At 56.9% G+C, this 21,175-nt stretch overlaps 1 protein-coding gene across 4 annotated transcripts in view; it reads left to right on the plus strand.

The window, feature by feature from the left end:
- Window positions 1-21,175, plus strand: part of SFI1 (SFI1 centrin binding protein) — a 42,856-nt gene that overhangs the window by 20,824 nt on the left and 857 nt on the right. For all 4 annotated transcript variants that reach the window (XM_070399991.1, XM_070399987.1, XM_070399988.1 and 1 more), the window contains 23 exons: window positions 954-1,110; window positions 2,588-2,749; window positions 3,023-3,093; window positions 4,301-4,393; window positions 5,860-5,957; window positions 7,104-7,170; window positions 7,511-7,641; window positions 9,672-9,753; window positions 10,028-10,206; window positions 11,390-11,465; window positions 11,957-12,052; window positions 12,483-12,559; window positions 13,593-13,695; window positions 14,991-15,087; window positions 15,925-16,085; window positions 16,475-16,549; window positions 17,180-17,254; window positions 17,394-17,570; window positions 17,641-17,900; window positions 18,586-18,690; window positions 18,839-19,070; window positions 20,196-20,497; window positions 21,014-21,125. In XM_070399991.1, the coding sequence (XP_070256092.1) occupies window positions 954-1,110; window positions 2,588-2,749; window positions 3,023-3,093; window positions 4,301-4,393; window positions 5,860-5,957; window positions 7,104-7,170; window positions 7,511-7,641; window positions 9,672-9,753; window positions 10,028-10,206; window positions 11,390-11,465; window positions 11,957-12,052; window positions 12,483-12,559; window positions 13,593-13,695; window positions 14,991-15,087; window positions 15,925-16,085; window positions 16,475-16,549; window positions 17,180-17,254; window positions 17,394-17,570; window positions 17,641-17,900; window positions 18,586-18,690; window positions 18,839-19,070; window positions 20,196-20,497; window positions 21,014-21,125 (2,988 nt within the window). The remainder of the gene's footprint in view (window positions 1-953; window positions 1,111-2,587; window positions 2,750-3,022; window positions 3,094-4,300; window positions 4,394-5,859; window positions 5,958-7,103; window positions 7,171-7,510; window positions 7,642-9,671; window positions 9,754-10,027; window positions 10,207-11,389; window positions 11,466-11,956; window positions 12,053-12,482; window positions 12,560-13,592; window positions 13,696-14,990; window positions 15,088-15,924; window positions 16,086-16,474; window positions 16,550-17,179; window positions 17,255-17,393; window positions 17,571-17,640; window positions 17,901-18,585; window positions 18,691-18,838; window positions 19,071-20,195; window positions 20,498-21,013; window positions 21,126-21,175) is intronic.

Below are 21,175 nucleotides of genomic sequence, written 5' to 3' on the forward strand. Positions count from 1 at the left end.
GCCAAACCAGCTAGGGCTGCTTTTGGTTTTCACATCCCTGAGGGATATATCAATATTGTTTAGGATGGGAGAAATAATAGCACATTCATATGCTGATTTTAAAAATCTAGTAGAGAGTGAAAATCAATGATGTAGAAGTCGGGGGAATGGCCAAAGAGATCTTCTTGAGAAGATGAGAGAAGGTGGGATGTATCCTTAGTGGGAGGGATGACCTTTGATGGGAGCACGGACAGTTTATCCAGAGTTCACAGGAGAGCAGGCAGAGCCTGTGGGCAGGTGGGTGGGTAGAGTGGGGGGAGCTTGAGAAAATTCTTTTTTGATTGCCTTTATTTTCTTGGTGAAATAGGAGGAATGGTATTCAGCTGAGAGGAAAGGAAGGTGAAGAGGTGGTACAGGTTTGAGAAGGTACGAAGTCTTGTCTGAGACAGTCATCTTCCACCTAGGGCACGAGTCTCGCTGAGCGTGCTTGGAGGTCTCCTGAGGGTGTGCGTTACGGGTCGTCCTCTGGGGTCCTTTTGTGGACCTCAGCTTCGGCCGATAAAGTTCCTGAAAACTAACACGTCTGAGAAAGGGCCTCTTGACAGCAGGCTCGTCCCACTGAGGAGGAAAAGGCAGGCTCTCACCTGTCCCAGATCCGAATGCATCAGGTCACCCCTGCAGTTGTCCCTGCTTCTTGTCTGCTCATTGGTTTGATGATTCATTTTTATTTTTGTTCTTTATCCAGAAAAAACAACTTACTTTTTGGAAGCAGAATGACCCTCTTAAAGATCCTTTCACCCCAAATTCCCATAGCTTATGATCCTGCTTAGGGATTGCCACTTCATTGTGTCTGATTTTTACCTTTCCTGTGCGTGTGTGTGTGTGTGTCTGTGTCTGTCTGTTTCCCTCACCTGTACTTCACCTCTGCTTTCCTGCCTCTCCTTTTTGATCGTCGTCTTTTCTTTACTTTTCAGGCTTGGTCACGGTGGCAGGAACAGCTCCTGCATGTCCAGAGAGAGAGACAGAAGCTGGTCTGCGCAGTGAAACACCATCAGCACTGGCAGAAGCGCAGATGTCTGAAGGCCTGGCTTGACTACCTGCAGGCCCGGAGGGTAAAGAGACAGCAGAACGGTGAGCGGGAAGTCCCGGGCTCGAGAGACAGAGGGTCGGGTCACAATTTCCACTTTCCTTCCGCCAGTGGAGCTAATTCATTAAGGAGAGAGAGCACCAGAGTATGCCCCAAGTCCTGGTAAAGGGAGATTGAGGAGGAAAGTATGTAATCCTCAATTTACACTTATTTTCTTCTGTGCATATATTTTATTCAGTAGGGTTTTAAAAAATATTTTTTAATTGATTTCAGAGAGGAAGAGAGAGAGAGAGAGAGAGAGAGAGAGAGAGAAACATCAATGATGAGAGAGAATCATTGATCGGCTGCCTCTCCTGCACTCCTACTGGGGATCGAGCCCACAACCAGAGCATGTGCCCTTGCCTGGAATTGAACTTGGGACCCTTCAGTCTGCAGGCCAGCTCTCTATACACAGCCAAACCAGCTAGGGCTTCAGTAGAGTTTTAAAGATAACTATATATGGTTAATATGATACATGCAATTTTGTATGTGGCTTTTTTCCCCATACAACTAACCTGTACTTCCCTGTGTCTTTATTCTTCATAAATGCTACATTCTTCTTAGTGGCTGTACTTAATAGGGTGGCTTATCTTAGCCATTCTTCTGTCGATGGGTATTTGGGTTGTTCTGTTTGTCCCCAGTTACAGGGATGCCTGTGATTTAGATGGTGAGTCGTGTTAGCTCTGTGCCAATCGTTTCTTTACCAGTGAGAGTTCAGAAGTAATAATACATGCATAGGTCATGGTCGTTTCTTTAGTGTACACAGAAATGACTCAAGCTCTGTGCCCGATGCCGGGTCAGGCTCTCCAGCGTTCACCTCAACCTCCCTGCAGAAATCTCTAGGCTGCTGCGTTCTGGGGAGAGTGAACGTGTCCTTTGAGAGTAGTGACGGACCACTGCCTGGTTGCCCAAGCCCAGAGCGTTAGGATTGATGAGCTGCAGACTAACGTTCCTCCAGTTGCAACATTTCGTCCAGGACCCACTCCCTTTCACTTCCCGGACGTCAGCTCCTCAGGCCCTTAGCTAGTCAGTGTTCAAAGGGAGTGAAGCTCGCAGCCTGCATCAGCCTGACGGAGAGCTCCACAAGCCGTGGCCAGCAGTTGACCGAATGGTGTGTCATGGACTTGGTCCCTGAAGTCCTGTCCAGGAGACATTAGCCAAGAGGCAGAAATAGAGTGGAGTCTGAAAGCAGCAGTCACCGCTCTTACTCGTCAGTAGTGACTAAGAGCCTCAGTGCTTTGATTTCATAGCATCCTCTTCCCTGAGATGCCACACCTTTTCTCTTTTCTTGGACAGAAGAGATGTGATTAAGGGATTCCTGAGGTCCCTCCCATGTTCAGAAACCATGTAATCCAGGGTTCCTCGTGAGAACTGCTTGGAGCCCTGCTGTCTGCTTGTGGTGGGGTCAGCTGGTGTGAGGGATGCTGCCTGCTCACTGCCCAGGCGGGAGGGGCAGTAGCAAAGTCCCGTTCTGTGTTGCAGAGATGGCTGAGCGATTCCACCATGTCACGGTGCTTCAGACGCACTTCTGTGATTGGCAGTGGGCCTGGCAGTGGAGGCAGAGCTGGCACGCTCGCCACGCCCGGGTGCAGGCGCTGGCCGGCAGGGTGGTGCTGCGGCGGGCCTTCACTCACTGGAAGCACTGTATCCTTTTCAGCCCCGCGGCCGTCCGCTGCCAGCCAGGGCCGCGTGAGCTCAGCCGCCTGTACGACAAGGGTCGGGACACACGGGCAGCAGTTCTGAACACTTTCGTAGTCCTGCTCTCTGTTGACTTCTTTTAGAAATTTTCGTTTAATTGGGGCTATTCATACAAAAGAGTCCCTCAGTCCCTGCAGCCAGAACCCTTTGGTGGGTCAGCAGGATTGTACCGTGTGGGGTGGGAACCCTGAGGATACAAGAGGCCTTAACTCCTGGCGGACGTGCTGCTGTGTGCAGAGGAGGCTGCCCGGTGGAAGGGGGCAGAGGAGCACTGTCGGCACCGCTTGCTGGTAAGCGGGTAGCCCTGCTCCACTCGGGCCCTGGACCCACATGCTCTTTCAGTGCCTCTGGGCATGTGAGCCCTCCCCTATGTGGGCGTCACCCTGGAGCCCTCCCCTATGTGGGCGTCACCGTGGAGCCCTCCCCTATGTGGGCGTCACCCTGGAGCCCTCCCCTATGTGGGCGTCACCGTGGAGCCCTCCCCTATGTGGGTGTCACCGTGGAGCCCTCCCCTATGTGGGCGTCACCGTGGAGCCCTCCCCTATGTGGGCGTCACCGTGGAGCCCTCCCCTATGTGGGTGTCACCGTGGAGCCCTCCCCTATGTGGGCGTCACCGTGGAGCCCTCCCCTATGAGGAGCCCTCCCCTATGTGGGTGTCCCTGTTTTCACTCTGCATCAGAGATGGTAATGGGGGGGGGCCGAGGGGTTTGGAACTGTAAAGGAATCTTAGGGATGTTGTAGTCCTGGGGTCTTTTACTGGTACACGGTGGGCCCCCGTTTAATGGTGGAAGCCTAATCTGTGAAATTGATCAAAGAAGAGATGCGGAGGATGGGGGAAGGTCTGGGCATAGAACCTGTTCTCTCCCCGACCCTCGCCAACACTTTCAGTGTCCCGGGGGCTCCACAGAGCACAGTGTGAGAACCCCTGATTCCTTCACTCCTGTCTCGGGAAACTGAAGCCCAGACCGTGGGGGAATGGGCTTGGCTTAAGCCACAGGAGAGACATCGATGGGCCTGGAGCCAGGCCCACGTGTCCTGCCCCTTCCCCAACCCCTGACTTACCAAGGATTCCTTCCCTTCCACTCTTGCAAAACTGCATTTATAATTGCAGGTATAGACGTGACCCCACGTAGTTTAAAACAAAACATCATAGGCTAACAGTCTGTCTCCGTCCTGAGAGGCAAAGTTGATATTTTCCACCTTTGTCTGTGGTGGTCCCATCTGGGCCATGGGGTCTCTGCTGGTCAGCGGGAGGGCGTGTTGTTCCTGTGCATCACTGTGCACAGCAGGGAGGGGTTCCTCAGCTGTTTATTAAGTGCCTACTGTGCGGCCTCACCTACTGTGTGTGCATCAGACTCCCAGTTGACACGCAGCAGAGAAACGCTCTCAGGGACCTGGGAGCAGCTGTGACTGAGCTCCTGGCCACCGGACTCGGGCGCTGCTGTTACTGTTGCAGCCACTTAGATGGGTGACCCGTGTGTCCTTCTGCCTCCACAGCACTTCTGCTTTAGAGCCCTCAGAGGCAACGTGACCTGCGTCCGCCTCCAGCGCATGAGAAGGAATCTCGCTCACCAGCAGCACGACGTCGGGGTGAGGGCCTTCTCCTGCCACAGGGGCCCTCCTGGCGGCCCTTCTCTTGTTAACCTTTGTGCCTACGGATTTGTCCCCAGACCCATAGATGCTGAAACCTTGGAGCTCGTCTCCTCAATACTCCATCCCAGCCAATAGAGAAACCTGGTTTAATCCTCATTCTTATCTGTTGGCTAAGAAAGTTGGTGTTTGAATCACAGGTCAGGGACTGTGGCTTCCAACCCTGACCCAGTGAATATGGTTTAAGCCCCCACTCCAGGCAGCTCTGGTTGGTTTGCACTGTACGTCTGTCTGTACAGCTGTTCTCGTCAGGGGTGGCTTACCTCAGGACGACAAACATTCTGTCTCTACTTAGAGATTGTGTTTGTGGGTGCAGAAGGATGGGGTTTTCTTGTTTTGTCTTTTTTTTTAAAAATTGAGTTTTTAGAGAGAGAGGAAGGGAAAGGGAGAGAGAGAGAAACATCGATTGGTTGCCTCCTGTAGCCGCCCCAACTATGGATCAAACCTGCAACCTGGGTACGTGCCCTGACCTGAAATCGAACCTGTGGCCCTTCGGTTCACAGGATGATGCTTCAACCAACACAGCCGCACCGGCCAGGGCTCTTGCTTTGTTTTTGATTGTGAAAATGTTCAGATGCATAGAAAAACATAAAGAGCAGTTTGATACACATAATGAAATGTATCATATTAACCATTTTTAAGTTTACAGTCCAGTGACGTTAAGCACATTCACATTGTTGTGCAGCCATCACTGCCACCTCCATCTCAGAACTCTTCTCATCTTGCAAAACTGAAACGCTGTCCCCATTGAACAGCCCCCATTCTCCTTCTCCCTAGCCCCTGGCAACCGCCATTCTCCTGTCTCTAGGAATTTGACTGCCCTGGGTCCCTCCTATTTGCAGTGCTAGCCCTTTGTGACTGGCTTATTTCACTCAGCATCATGTACACTTTTTTTAAAAAAATGACATTGACTTTTTGAAAAGGAACACCAGTTATTTTGTACAGTTTTCCAATGTTCTCGATTTATCTGTTTCCTTTGGATGACATTTGATTGTCCTTTTTTCTTTCTATGTAACTTCCATAAACTAGAAGTCAGATCTAAGAGCTTGATGAAATTGAAGCTAAACATTTTTTTTGGCAAGACTACTTCATAGGCAGTAAAATGTGCTAAGATCGCTTCTAATTTCTACAACGGCATTGTCGGCCGCTAGGCCCTGATGAGAAGTAGCTCCTGATTTCCATAGATTGGAAGACCCTTCCTTTTGCTTTTTGGGTTGGCCCAGAATAGCTCCATGTAGCCTCACCCTAGTCATCCCACAAGCCTGTTGTATGTTTCATGCTCCCAATTGAGGTCATTCCTGCTTTGGGGACCTTACAGTCTTTTGGTGTGGGGGTTTGCTAACTAACAGGCTAAGAGAGATTAGTTTGCGGTAATAAATTTTTGCTTCTTTCCTGTTTTGTTTCAGCTGCTGCGCCGGTTCTGGAACCTCTGGCAATCTCGGATCGAGCAGAGGGAGGAGAGAGCGCAGCGCCCCTTACTGCAGGCTGCCTGGGACCACCACAGGTAGGGACTCTGGCTATCGCCTGGGGCTCTCTCGGGACCGCCCGGACAGATTCGCTGTTCCCCAGGAGTGAATGCTTACCCCTCCGTGTGCCCCTGAGCAGGTTCAGGCAGGCCCTGCGGTAACCATTGGTCCTGAGCGTGTGTTCTCTTGGCTGCTCAGAGGAGAGGTAGAATGAGGATGTTTGTACCGGCTCTTGGCCACCGTGGTTTGAAGCATGTGCCTGCTGGCTCGCCGCCTCAGTCCTTGGGGCTCTAATGGTGTTCACGTTGTAGAAGTCATGCGTTAGTGCTGTTAAAGAGAAGGCTCAGGCCCTGGCCGGTTTAGCTCAGTGGATAGAGCATTGGCCTGCAGACTGAAGGGTCCCAGGTTCAATTCCGGTCAAGGGCATGTACCTTGGTTGTGGGCACATCCCCGGTGGGGGGTGTGCGGGAGGCAGCTATTCGATGTTTCTCTCTCATCGATGTTTTTAACTCTCTATTTCTCTCCCATCCTCTCTGTAAAAAATTAATAAAATTAAAAAAAAGAAGGCTCAGGCCAGGGGCATATTTTGGTGCTGTCTTGAGGGGTGCAGAGAGTGTCCTCAGTTTTTTAGAGTTAATCGTTCCGTTAAAATAAGTATGTGAGTGTACACATGTCCATTAGGAGAAACTTGGTGTCCAGGAAGGAAGGTAGAGAGTTAAATAAAAGCTACCTGGGACCCTCCTCCAACCCCTTGGTGTTGCGCTGCAGAGGTAACCACTATCAGTTTTTGCTGCCAGACTTGTTTAGTGTATCCCCTTAAAAAGCCACTTTAATCCACCTAATGTGCACAGTTATAGGTCTGATTTTGGAGCATTTTTTCCTTTTTTTTTTTTTTTAAAGGGGAGTGGTGAGAGAAGGACAGGTGTCTTTTTATTTTATTATTATTTTTAATTGGTTTCAGAGAGGAAGGGAGATGGAGAGACAGAAACATCAGTGGGAGAGAATCACTGATCAGCTGCCTCCTGCACGACCCCCCACTGGGGGTCTCCTAGAATGAAACTCATGGGGTGCCTTTAACACTCATGATATAACTACACTGAATCTACCTGCCTCAGAACAAAACAGAAACGCTGGAACCTGGAAGTGGGCTGGGCAGCACCTTGGTGTTCTGTGTTTTATTTCAGAAGAACATTGCTACGCAGGTGTGTCAGGTGGTGGTTACAGCGTATGCAGAAGAGGCGAGACAAGCAGGTAGGGAGCACTTCACCGCAGGTCGCTCTGCTGGCTTACACTCTAGTTACGTTTCCTTTGCTTTGAAAAGATTCTTGTAGCCCAGCCGCTGTGGCTCAGTGTGGAGCATTGACCTATGAACCAGGAGGTCATGGTTTGACTCCTGGCCAAGGGCACATGCCGGGTTGCAGGCTTGATCCCCAGTGTGGGGCCTGCAGGAGGCAGCCGGTCCATGAATCTCTCTCATCATTGATGTTTCTCTCTCTCTCCCTGTCCCTTCCTCTGTGAAATCAATAAAAAGAGAAAGGTCATTTTCTTTTTTAATGTAAAGTACAAGTAAAGGTCACTCGTTTTACTTCAGCTGCTACAGGCCAGAGCAGACAGGCACTTCCAGCAGAGAGCCCTGCCCGCAGCCTTCCAGGCGTGGAGGAGACTGTGGCGATGGCGCCTGCAGGAGAGCGTCCTGGACGCCAGAGCAGCACGCTTCCACAGGTACGCGCAGGGCGGCGTCGCTTCCACAGCTACGCGCAGGGCGGCGTCAGGGTCTGACTCGGCCACCACACGGCCATTGCGGTGCCTTTCAGCCTCGCAGCCCCCGGGCCCAGGCTCTTCCTGGATTTTCTCTAATTGATTTCTCTGTGAAATCAATGTGCTCTCACTGATCTCATCTCGCAGGAAGACGGCCAGCCTCCTCCCCAGGGAAACGTTTGTCCAGCTTCATTGCAAATGCTTTCTGAGCAGGCTGGGTTTTATGCCCCTCCCCTCATTACAAGCCACAGTGCGCTCCATTAAAACTGCCCATGAGCGTCTGGATCCGAGTGTGGGGGACCTTGCATTGCTTTGGCAGGCCCCCTGGAGTGTGATTTCCCTGCTGCGTGTGGTCCCTGCTCCGCTAGACCTGACTGTGGAGTCTTGAAATGAGGACAGGCGAGGAGCAGAGCTACCTCTTTTTAGTGGCCACAGGGGCAAACGCGCCCAACAGCAGGTCCTTCCTGCATGTGGGTGGAATGTATTGGAATGATTCACCGCTAGCTGTGTCTGCCACTGTGGTGGGCAGGGTGTGATGGGAGAAAGGAAGCCACCAATCGAGAGACTCATGTGCCTGTGCCATCGTCATCGCGTTAATAACGTCCATCTCCCGGCAGTCCTGAGAGAACCAGTTTACATGGCAAATGACCCACCCGGTAACGCAGGCCGTCGTTAGCAGAGCCCGGGTTTAAACTCAGCTCCCGGACTCCAAAGTCCAGGGAGGGAGCTCTTTCTAAAGACTTTGCGGGAGATAAGACTGTTACGCAAGAAACTACTGAAGAACAAACAGTTCCAGAGAACAGATCCTCGTGTCCTCAGCTGTGTCAGCCACAAACTGGAGGGCTCAGCGCTAGTGCTGAGGGAAGGACCCGGGGCAGGCGTGGCTGTGAGCCGGGGGCTGGGGATGGGTGGCCGAGTGGACAGATGAGGACAGGACTGAGGCGCTGGCCTGATCCTGTAGATCAGTCACGGGCAGGTGCGTGCAGCCAGTGAAATGACAGCTTTGGAGATTGCCCTGATGGTGTAGGTCAGCTTAGGACAGAGGCGGGAGGGAGGGACACGCTTTGGGAGAAGTGGCCGTGATCTTGACTAGGAGGATTCGATCCTCGGCAGGTGGGGCGAGGCAGCCAGTTGATGTGTCTCTCACATTGATGTTTCTTTTTCTCTCTCCCCTCCTCCACTCTCTCTAAAAATTAACGGGAAAATGTCCTCACGTGAGGATTAACAAAAACACACTTTTCAGTTACAGTTCACACACAGTGTTACATTTGTTTCAGCTGTACAACATGGTGATCAGATGTTTACATGCTTCACTCAGTGGTCAGTGAAAAGTCTAGGTCTCGTCTAGAGGTGACAGAGCAGTGGTTCCCACACTTACCTCCCTGTCTGCCGGCTGCTTCCGGGGCAGCCTCAGGCCTGCTCAGCGGCCTTGGGGGCCAGGCATCTGGTTTTGTTTGTTTGTTTTGTTTGATATATTTGCTGATTTCAGAGAGGAAGGGAGAGGGAGAGATAGAAATATCAATGATGACAGGATCATTGATTGGCTGCCTCTTGCACGCCCCCTACTGGGGATCAAGCCTGCAACCTGGGCATGTGCCCTTGACCGGAATCGAACCCGGGACCCTTCAGTCTGCAGGTCGACGCTCTATCTGCTGAGCCAAACCAGCTAGGGCCAGGCATCTGTTTTTCACGGCTCTGCCCAAGGATGTGTGTCCTGCGGGTCAGCCTGGCCTGGAGCAGCTTTCGCTAGGAACCGTGAGCACTGCGGTAACTCAGCATGGACTGGAGGAGAACAGTCTCAGAGTCTTGCTCACACTCTGAGTGCCTGGCTGGCACCAGAAACACTTGGAAAGAATTGGGTGGTTGGGGGTTTTTGGCTATTTTTCCTGTTCTTCCCCTTTCCTTTCTCCCTAGATAAGCTTATTTGTCTCTTAAAAGCACAGTGTAAGAGGAAAATCCATTTGGAACTTCTCATTCTATTATTATTTACATAGGGAGACATTAGAGAAGCAAGTATTTGCTGTTTGGTGGCAGAAGATGTTTCGGCATCAAGAACACCGCTTGGCAGAGAGAATGGTACGTGGCCTCCCCTGAGGAGATGCGATCCAAGCCTTTGCATTCACTGCCTCCTCTCCTCAGGACGTTGCTTGGGACCCAGACCCCCTTAAGGACGTCCTGCCTGTGACCAGCACTCGGGGCAGGGCCAGGGTCTGGGGCATTGGTTTCCTCTGCACAGGTGGCTTCTGGGCGAGGGCAGCTGGCTCCTGAGTGTTTCTTCTGCCTCGTCGTTCTGGCTCCGGTACCCCTCCGACCTGACCCCTTCTGTTCTCTCCCTGCCATCGTCCCGCAGGCCATCCTTCACGCGGAGCGGCAGCTCCTGTGCAGGTGCTGGTCCACGTGGCACCGGCGGGCGGCAGCACACCGCCAGGAGCGGCAGTGGCAAGCAGTGGCCCGTGCCCACCACCGCCAGGCGAGGCTCAGGACGGCTTTCTCCACTTGGAGGGAGAGCGCCCGAGGGCTCAGATCAGAGTGAGTGGTCGCTTTTCTGCCTCTGGCTTTTCCCATCTCAGACCAGCTTTTTTTTTTTTTTTTTTAATGTTTTTATTGATTTTTGGAGAGAGAGGAAAGAGAGGTAGAAACATCAATGATGAGAGAGAATCTTTGATCGGCTGCCTCCCACGCACCCTCTCCTGGGGACCCACAACCCGGGCATGTGCCCTGACCTGGAATTGAACCGGTGACCTCTTGGTTTCTGGGTTGATGCTCAACCACCGAGCCACACCGTCCGGGCTCAGACCAGCTTTGATTGTAGTAGCAGCACTGTCAGATCTGAGTGCCCAGGCAGAGGGTCACGTTAGCCTAGACCAGTGATGGCGAACCTATGACACGCGTGTCAGAGGTGACACGCGAACTCATTTTTTTGGTTGATATTTCTTTGTTAAATGGCATTTAAATATATAAAATAAATATCAAAAAAATATAAGTTTTTGTTTTACTATGGTTGCAAATATCAAAAATTTTCTATATGTGACACGGCACCAGAGTTAAGTTAGGGTTTTTCAAAATGCTGACATGCCAAGCTCAAAAGGTTCGCCATCACTGGCCTAGACTCTGGTTTTAAGTTCCGGAAATTCAATCTGAAACAGTCTGAGCACAACCAGGGCTGTGGTGAGAGGACCTTCACGTGCCTGTGCATCTGGGTCCTGTGCGTGGGCGAACCCTGCTTGCTGGTTGGGGCCCATGTGAAGTGACCGTGGCCAAGGGACAGACTAACGGGCTTCCTTGGGGGTCATTGACCCTCCCCAGCACAGAGCAGAGCTGTAGCCAGGGCCACGGGCCGCAGGTTTTGCTACCACGTGGTTAGTGGGGACAGAGCCCGCGGGCGCATTGCAGGCACTTGTCCTGCTTCAGGCCTTTCTGGATCCCTTTGGGGCTGTGAGGCTCTCCCCCACTCAGCTCGGCCACATGCTGCCTCCTGCACGTGACTAGGCCTCGGTGGTACTTGGAACCCCGTGAGGTCATCTGCAAAGACGTGATCACATGTGCACGCTCCTGGGTGAAGAGCCCAAATCCTTTGGCCGTTCTTCAGAGTGGAGCTTGACTCCCCCACATTTAAGAACCACGAGGCAGGAGCCAGGGAGTGTGAGGGGCACCCTCGGCTGGGCCCTGGCTGGTCTGGGTGCAGCACTGAGCGCCCACTCTCTCCCCACAGGAAGACGGGCGGGGTGCTGGCGGCAGCGTTCCTCTCAGCGCGGCTCCTGCGCGGGGCCTGGCACCGGTGGAGGGAGGTGAGCTTCGGCACAGGTGCCACCCCGTGTGGCTGGGGACAGGTGGAGCTGGGCGTCAGTGACTCAGCCACAGGACGGGCTCATCCCCCATCCCTCTGAGACCTCAGGCCTCTGAGCGTGGGGGGGGTGCGGGCAGCAGATGAAAATGTGAACCTGGCCTCCCGAGATGATAGACTCAGAATCCCTTGTTCTTTTACGCTCTGGGCTGTTCCTACCTGAACTCCCTGAGCCTGAAATTCCTGGTCTAACCATGATAGGCACCCAGCCCTGGGCAGAAACGTTCACGCTCACATTGCCGGAGCATTTACCCCAAGTCAGGCCCTGGCCCCATTGATCCCCGCAAAACCCCCAACGGTACCTATTTATAGATGAGGGATCGGGGGCTCCCAGGTGTCCTGCCCTCCCCCAGCTCACCCAAGCTGCGTGTACCTGGAGGCAAAGCTGAGCCTGCCCTCCTCGGCCCTCCCCTCTGGCCGGGCCTCTGTCCGCAGTGCCTGACCCTGCGGGGCGCCGAGCGGCAGAAGCTGATGCGCGCAGACCTGCACCACCAGCACACCCTGCTGCGCCGGGCGCTGCACACCTGGGGGGTAGGCGCTGCTGCTTCCTCCTCGCCCCCTTGCCTTGGGGGATGGGGACCCTGAAGGCGGTTTCCCTTCCTGTTCTTCCCGCCCCTCAGAGCAGTCATTCCACCAGAGCGAGTGTCCTGGACGGGGTCTTACAGCACAGCGCTCAGTCCTTCCCTCCTCGCTCAGCAAACACAAACCAGAAAAGTAAACACGGGCTGTCTAGGCTCCAGCCTTCTGTTCAGAGTGGCCTGTGCCCAGGAGCCCAGGGATCTGACTGTGGGTGAGGCTGAGGGGGACAGTCCTCGCCCTGCTGTCGGGTGGTCTCCCAGCCGGGGGCTTTGTGGCCTCTCTGCCCCTCTGGTGGGTGCGAGCTCTGGGCATGGAGAACCCCTGCGGCCTGGGAATGGAGAGAGCGTGGCCCAGGGCGGCTTCCAGTCCTGGTCTCCTGCAGGCTTACCAGAGTCGAGTGCGGAGCGTCCTTCAAGAGGTGGCGGCCAGGGAGAGCCAGCACCAGAGGCAGCTGCTGCGGTGAGTCTCCCAGGTCCCGGGCCGCCCGAGCGTGGGGGCCAGGCTCCTGACCAGGCAGGTTGGGGAGTTTTGTCCGGGGCAGGCACAGGACGGGCCTGACTGCCGCGTGCAGCTCACAGCGTAGCTCTGGCTTTTCCACAGCCAGCGCTCCGTTCACGGTTCCCCCCTTGTGCCCGGAGCCCCTGCTACGTGCAGGGCCGGGCCCCTGGGAAGCAGCTCACCTGCGTGTCTGAGGGCCCCGCGTGCCCTGCTCTGAGCGCTCCCCCTCCCACTCAGGCCTGAAGGAGGCACCGGTGTAGCACCTCCGGCTCCAGAGGCTGTGATGGCTCCCGTGGCCTCTCGGCTCCCAGTCAGTGGCCTCCCCGCTTGGCTCTCCATACCTTTCCCTGACTCCCACGGCACCTCTCACCACCAGCACCCTCTGTGTCCGGGAGGCCTTTGGTCACCTGCACCGCTCGGCGCCAGTCCCCCAGCCCGTCCTCCAGTCCTGCTAAGCCACGCTCTGAACTCACTCCTACCGCAGGCCTCCCTCCGTCCGCCCTTCCGTTTCCTCCTCCTGTGTCTGTTCACTGCACACTGTGTCAGGCCACCTGTGCGTGAGGGGCCTGGGGACTTGAAACACCATTGTCCCTCCTTCAGGGCCCTGAATGTCCATTCAGCTCCCCAGACAGCGTGGCATGGGGAGATGGAGCCCTGCACTGACTCCTGGGTCACAGCATGACTCTCCTGTCCTGTCATCACCTGTTACAACGCTGTGTTCCCTGGAGTGCACACATGTGCGAGGATGTGGCCTTTGGTCTTGTCCACTGCATGGTCCCCAGGGCTGCCCCATCCCGGCACAGGGCAGGGCTCAGCAGCCGTGGGGAGCACGTCCCAGTCAACATAAACACGGCCGTGGGGAAACGTTCTGGGCAGAGGGTGTCCTTGATTGGGGGTGGGAGGGGGCCGCGGAACCAGCAGTGATCCCCAGGAACCTCACCCCATCTCTCCACACTGGTGCCCCCCACCCCCGTCCTGGCCTGTGCACCTGCAGGTGTGTGTTACGTCGCTGGAGGGAGAATGCAGCAGTCTGCATGGAGGAAGCAAGGAAAACCTCTCGAGCGAGGGCTCACTACCGAAGGGGCCTGTGCCTCAAGGTGAGGGCTCTGCAAGGCGGTGGCGTGGGAGGTGGTGCCAGGGATTCGCACTGAACAAGGAACTAGAAAACGGGGTAACGTCCTTGCCATGTGAGCAGGCGGGCTTTCTGTTTATTGAATTACGAGCCAGTGTTCATTAAAACAGAATAGCACCTAGTGAGCAAGCTGCTTGTGTCACAACTAGTACTTTCCACATGTGTGGGATTTCCCACGGGACAGACCGGCAGTCACGGTGCCATCTGAGCGAAGAGGACACTGGCTCCTGCTCCTCGGCCTCAGGTGTTGTGGCTGCGGGACTTACGGGAAAGCCTAGAGCAGCGGTTCTCAACCTGCGGGTTGAGACCCCTTTGGGGGTCGAACGACCCTTTCACAGGGGTCGCCTAAGACCATAGGAAAACATATAATTACATATTGTTTTTGTGATTAATCACTATGCTTTAATTATATTCAATTTGTAACAATGAAATTGGGGTCACCACAACACGAGGAACTGTATTAAAGGGTCGCGGCGTTAGGAAGGTTGAGAACCACTGGCCTAGGGCATCCCGGAATGTGAGGCTGTTGGTTGTCATCGGTGGGAAGTGGCCCCCAAATGCCACACGGTGGGGCCTGGTTTCACATGCTGGGGGGGGGGAGGGTGTGGCAGGACGTGGCTGTGGGAAGACGACCTGTTACAAGACAGAAGGGACTCAAGTGACAGGTGGCCCTGGGTGCAGGGACGCTTTAGAAGGAAGCGGTTGCGGGAGCCCAGCTGGCAGGCCTGGTAGGGGCAGCTCCTGACAACTCTGACACGTCCGCAGTGGAGAGCGATGTGTGGTCCAGCCCAGGCTGTTCTCAGGAAAGCACCGAGGCCGGCATGCGGGTCCCCTGCCCTGGAGGGAGGGTCAGGACTCTGCTTGGCTTTACGGCCTTTTTGGGGTGAATGGAGTTTGTGATCGTTTGGGGAGCAGGCACCAGGTGTCCCCTGGATGTTCGACTTCTTTTCAAAGTGTCCTACTGTGACTTCGTAGGTCTCGTAGGAAGTGTACACGTGAAGTATAGTCTCCATATCAGAATGGAAGCCCGTTCGCGTCCTCATGGCGCGGGGTGACGCTTAACTCTTGGTAGGGAAGGCCGCCCCTGAGGTCTGGGCTCCCCTGTTGCCTGCCTGTGGGTGGCATGTGCCTCCTGGAACGTGTGGCAGCGCCATATGTCTGCCGCGTGGCCTCCTTCCCTGAGGAGCTGCCAGCAGAGCACGGTGTCCCCAGGAAGTCGGACACACTGTGACTGCCCCTCTGCGCTTCGTCTGCCCGCAGGTCTTGACCCGGTGGCGGGAGGCCGCGGCGGTGCAGATCTACCGCCGGGAGCAGGCGGACTGTGCCCTCCGGGAGGCCCAGCGAGTGCTGGCGAGGGGTAAGCGGGCCCTGGAGCTGAGGGAAGGGTGTGAAGGACCCAGGACACTAGTTGCCCTGCAGTCTTGTCTCCTCTCACGTGGGGGTTTCCTGTTGCTGAGGTAACAGCACTGCAGATGCTGGCTGTGCAACCTGGGCCCGTCCTCGGAGCCCCTATTTCTCCATCTGTAAAGTGGGGACAAGGCTCCCTGCGTCTCGGGGTGCCATGAGGGCCAGGCAGTGTCGGCATTGGTACTAACGCTTGGCCTCCAGCCCGTGAGCGCAGCCTTCCCTGCCCCGCCCGTGGGTGCTGGAGGGCACCCTATCTTGGCATCAGTGCCCTGGTATCAACCCTCTTCTGTTGTCTCTGAAAGACACTTCTCTCAGGGCCTGAGAAAAGGAAAAATCCAAAGTAAAATAATGAGCAGGAGAAAGTGAGACTTGGTGACATAGAAAGAATGCAGGCCACGGCCCTGTCTGGCTTGGCTGCTCGCCGGTCTCTGCGCCTCAGTTTCCTCCCGCAGAGCAGGCCGTCTGTTGGGCCCAGGGCCTTCCGGGCCACGAGGCGCTCGTGCAGCCCTGTGGGCCCTGACACACCTGTGGTCTCTGAGGCTCGTGGGCCCACGGGACAGGTGCACCAGCAGAGAGCAGGCCTGGTTCCGGTCCCGGTGCTCAAGGCTGTTGAGGTTCCCGGAGCTGTCCTCAGAGGCATGTCCATCTGTGGTGATCTCACCCCGTGTGGCTGACACCCCAACACTGCCCCCCAGGGCCTTCTCCATTCTCCACGCTCAGCTTTGCCCATGACATAGTCGTTCATATAGACCTGACCAAGGAGCACACTGACTCGGACCTGCCGTAGGCTGTCTCAGGACCTGGTTTCGGCGCTGGCGGGCCCAGGGCTGGAGGGTAGCCCTGCAGCGAGCCCAGCTGGAGAGGGCGGCGCGGCATTACCGTCGGCAGCTTCTGCTGCAGGGCCTGGCCCGCTGGAAAGTGTACCACCTGGGCTGCGTCAGGAAGAGGGTGAGGCAGCGGCAACGCCCCCCCCCCCCCCCTCCCGGTTCCCTTGTGTGGTGGAGCCTCCCAGGCCAGGAGGAGGGCGCTTCCGGGGAGGAGAGGTCCTTTCTGCAGAACTCACAGTACCAGTCGGGTGCCGGGTGGTCTCTGGTCCTGTGGGCACACGGTTCAGGAGCCTCCAGGCATGGCTGGGGGGACCGAGGTTAAAGGGGTCTCTCCAGGTGAAAGAGAAACCTGGCTCACTCGGAATCATGGCCTGTCCGAGCCGGGGCACCTGGCAATGGGAGAACCATTCGCTTGGTTGGGGAGCCTCACCTGTGGCTGCCCCGGATGGTCTGGGCAAGGGCACCTGGTAGCACTGGAAGTATCTCCCATGCGTGTGTCCTCTCTTCCAGCTGCTGCAGAGGCGGGGCGCCCAGCTCCGGGCCCAGACACTCAGCCGGTCCTGCTTCCGCCAGTGGCGACACCAGGTGGGAGTCGAGCAGCCCTCGCTCCAGACCTCCCCCTGATATTGCTGGGCAGCGCCAGCTTCCGTCCACCCGTGACTATACGGCCAAGCCGCTTCAGGGCCCTATTTCTGTGTGTCTCATTAAAAATATGTCAGGATAATATCCAAAAGTCAACATGAGACGCATTTTTTAAAAATATATATTTTTATTGACTTTAGAGAGGAAGGGAGAGGGGGAGAAATAGAATCATAGATTGGTTACCTCCTGCACGCCCCCTACTGGGGATCGAGCCCACAACCCAGGCACATGCCCTTGACCAGAATCGAACCTGGGACCCTTCAGTCTGCAGGCCAACACTCTATCCACTGAGCCAAACCAGCCAGGGCACGAGACGCGTTTTAAGTCTTGGTGAGGTCTTGGCAAAACACCGGGTGGGCCTGTGCCCTGCTCTGCCAACCATCACGTGCCAGTGTCCTGCTGAGCCTCTGACTGCCATGTGGAGGTGTTCCCTGTGCTTCTGCAGCCCAGCGTGCTGCCCCACGTGCCCTTCCCCAGAGGGCCATTCCCTCATCCAGCCCCTTGGGGCCTGGCAGAGCGGGGTCTGCGAGTGACAGGGGGGGCCTCCCTGTCACCTTTTCTTTCTGGCTGTAGCTGGAGAACAGGCGGCAGGAGCAGCGGGACACAGCTCGGGCCCTGTGGCTCTGGGCCTTCTCGCTTCAGGCAAAGGTACTGGGGCTCCGCATCCCGCTGCCCGGCTCCTCCCGGGGGAGCGCTGTGCCTTGGTGGAGGGCAGGGTGGGCTGTGGGCATAGCCCCTGGAGGGTCCTAAAGGGAGAGCTGGGCCTCACCTCCTCCCCTTCCTGGAGGTGTGGGCTGCGTGGCTGGGCTTCGTGCTGGAGAGGAGGAGGAAGAAGGCGAGGCTGGAGCGGGCGGTGCAGGCCTACCACCAGCAGCTCCTCCAGGAGGGTGCCACCTGCCTCCTGCGGTTCACAGCGGACATGAAGGCCCTCCGGCAGCAGCTGCATGCCCAGCAGCAGGTGCAGGTAGGCCCGGGTTCCCCTGCCTCGGGGGAGTGGGCAGGGCATGGCATGACCTGACAAGAGGCCATTGCAGGTGGCCCACAGCCTCCACCGGGCAGTCCACCGCTGTGCCATGCTCTGGAAACAGAAGGTGCTGGGCCCAGGCCGGGCGCCTCCCCCCACCTCCACTGTGCCCAGCAGGAGAGTGACATTCAGGGGCCCCCTTCCCGACCACATCAGCGCTGCTGCTGGAGATGCCGCCCCGGAGACCAGGAGGCCTCGAGCCCCTCGTGGGCCACAGGGCACTCTGGGTAGCCTGGCCCTGGATGCCGGGGACCCCCCTCTCCTGGAGCTGTGAGTGGCCACCCCTTGCCTCGCCCCTCCGCTCCCACCTGGGGCAGAAGCTTGGCCTGTCCTACAGGGAGAACACTGGGAACCTTCTCTCCAGCGGGACCTGTCCCTCCCAAGCGCAGGAGTTAGCAAAAGGAGGGCAGCCCTGCCCTCCTGCCCCAGGCCTGCCAGTGTCCCGCCAACCCTTACAGCCAGGAAATGGGGCCCCCTCTCGGGAACCCCACTTTCTATGCTCTGGCACCTGCTTTATAGCTGCACACTGAGCTGCTGTAGCTGTTGCTCCCAGAGGGCCCCGTGCTGCCTGAGGCTGCGGGAGGTTGCCAGCAGGGAGTGGGCCCAGGCCTGTCCTGCTCTGCTTGCCTCACCCCCTCCCTCCAATCCTGACCCTCACCAGGGCCCGACCCTGACAGGCCTGTCCCCGTGAGGTGGGACAAGCAGCTGCATCACCAGGGGCACTGGAGGTCAAATGAGATGATGTGGGTGAGGGAGCAGGCTCGCTTCATGGAGATGCTGAAGTTCTGTGTGGCCCGGGCCTAGCCCAGCTCCCATGTTGACCTTGGGCAAGAGCCTCTCCTCCTCTGGCCTGCAGTCTCCCCACAAGGTCGGGGGTTGGGCTGGATGATGACCCCTACCCCACAGAGTCCCAGGCCCCTGGGCAGCCTGAGGAACAGGCCTTGTTTCTTCCCAGCAGAGCCGTCCGCTCCGCAAGGAAGCAGCCACGACGTCCGAACTTCTTGCTGGAGCCCTTGCAGAGCCAGAGGCCCCTGGGGGGTGGCAGCCTCGGGGGACAGGGGTAGGTCATGGGGTCTTGGGCCCCCAAAGTACATGGTGCCTCCATCTAGGGCGTGTGATTTGGGGTCTGAGGGTGAGTGGCCCCCTTTCCTACCTGCTCCTCAGGAGGATGCTGAGGCCTGACCAGCTCCTGCCTTCCCTTTGCTCAGGCCTGAGACGCCGAGGGAGCGAGACCTAGGCGTGGCCCCGCCCACAGGCTCTTCCCGGAGGAGGCCCTTCTCGGAAAAGGCCCAGACAGTCCCGGTCCCAAGCAGCGCCCTGCCCCAGCCTGGGGCCCTGCCAAGTGCCTCTGGCCTGAAGTTGGTGCCCATGGCGAGTACAGGCCCGCAGTTGCTGCCCCCTTCCTCCTTCATGCCCTGTGGGGTGGGCGCACCCACCGAGGTGAGTCCTCCCTGGTCATCTGGGCTCCCATCCTTTGGCCCGGCCTTCAAGGCTCATGCACTTGGTGCTGCAGCCACAGCTGTACTTGCTGCTTCTGGGACACATTCATTCACCAAGTGCAGGTGCCACCACTTGAGGGCACAGGAGTGAACACCCCGCCCAGGCCCCTGCTCCCAAGGTTACGTATGTCCCAATTGAGGGGACAAGACCAGCAGACAGACTGCAGGTCACAGAGGGCCATGCAGGCCCTGCTGGAAGTTTGGCTTTAAGGAGAGGGAAGTCCTAGAGGCTGGCTGGCTGCTGTGATGGATGGCCCAGCAGGTGCTGGCCGCAGCAGACCTGGGCCAAGACCCTGGTGAGAGGCAGAAGAGGCAGGACTTGCTCTGATGGGTCTGCAGCCAGTAAAGGAAGAAAGAAAGCTGGCTTGGATCCCTCGGGATAATGAGTTCTTTCACTGAAAGAACACTGGGGTCCCATTTGGGGTGAAGCATGAAGTGTGTTCAACCTGTCACATTTGAGATAAAGTAACAGGCTTGTGAGCCTGGCCTTCAGGGAAGAAGTCTGGTCTGGAGATCAAAGTCGAAAATAGAAATCAGGGGTCGGGACAGGGAGGCGTGAGAGCAGGAGTGCTCAGTAGCAGGAGACAGCCTGGGGCTGGGCCACCCCAAGGAGCTGGGGTCTTGAGAGCCACGGGAGTGCTGAGGGTGACTTTAGAGAGGAAGGGAGAGGGGGAGAGAGAGAATCATAGATTGGGGAGGGGACGGTGCTCTCACCAGGAGGGAAGGAGGGTTGTAGGTGGTGGCTGGACACTTACAAGTGCCTCTGATCACTTTCTCACTGAAAGACAAGGCCACAGCCTAGAGACAGGTAGGGGTTAGGGCCAGGAAGGCTTGAAGCAGCTGCTTGGAGCAGTGCTCAGCCAGGCTCGGTGGAGTGGGCCAGACTGCAAAGGTGTGGGGTGCTTCTCGGTTGCTTGGGGTCAGCCTTGAAGGAAGGGAAGGGCAGGGGCGCTGCAAAGCCCAGCTCCTGGGGCCTCCTTGACCCTCCCCTGCAGTGGGCAGCCTTGGCTCCTGTCCCAGCCTTCCTCTGGCTTCTCTATGCTTAGTGTCCATCCTTCCTTTACAGGCATCAGCATGGCTGACCTCCCCTGGCCTTATGCCCCAGGCCCCTCTATCCCTGGCCAGTGTCCCCGACTCCCGTCTGCTCCTTCCTGAGGCCCTCACAGGTGGGCCTGGCTCTGAAACTGCAGGTGTGCACCTGAGGTCTGTCAGCGCCTGGGTCCCCTCCATTCAGCCTGGGCCCAGCTGGGAGTGTGGTCAAGATCAAGTTCATTGTCCTGTTGCCCTGGGCCACAGCGACCTGGAGGCTGAGCTTGAGAGCATCCAGCGGCAATTGCAGGACTACCAGAGCATGAAGCAGAGCCTCCGGTGAGGCCCACAAACACCCTGCCCACGGGAGCAGCTGGGGGTGCTGCCAGGGCCTGGGGCGATTCACCTGCCAGCCCCGGAGCACAGGTGGCCCCTTTACCCTCAGTCCTGCTCAGGAAGGCTGTTGGCCTTACCTGTGGGATGGGGGGTGGGGTGAGGGGGGGCAACAAAGCTGAGCATAAGTAAACATGACTGGGCCATGTGAAAGCTGGGCCAGCAGTCTGCCCAGTGATTGTGACATGGGATGAAAAGGTACAAGACTGGCCTGGGCCCCAGCGGCACGCAGTGGCTTGTCTTGTGCTCTGGGTCCAGAGTCTGCGCCTTCAAGGCCAGGCTGGAGACCCTCCCCATGAGCAGCAGCCATGGAGGGACAGGAAGGGGTCCCTGGGCCCATCCGAGCTGCGTCTGCTGGGCAGTGTGGAGGCAGGGGAGGAACAGGAACCCCTGCACCAGAAGCACGTGCTTCACCCCAAGCCTGAGCGCCACCGAGGCAAACAGCAGGCGTCTCACCCTCAGGTCCTACCAGAGGCAAGCGAGCAGCCTGCGCCGGTGGCTGGAGCTGAGCCGGGAGGAGCCCAGGCCCGAGGACCAGGAAGCTGAGCAGCAGGTGCAGGAAGAGCTGCAGGAGGTGAGGTACCCGGCCCCCCTGGGAGGGGCTCTGGCTGTGCTTCCTCTCAG

This window comes from Myotis yumanensis, unplaced genomic scaffold (assembly GCF_028538775.1).
Source record: "Myotis yumanensis isolate MYYU_CA2020_CCGP unplaced genomic scaffold, mMyoYum1.0.hap1 SCAF_19, whole genome shotgun sequence".
Classification (NCBI taxonomy): Eukaryota; Metazoa; Chordata; class Mammalia; order Chiroptera; family Vespertilionidae; genus Myotis; species Myotis yumanensis.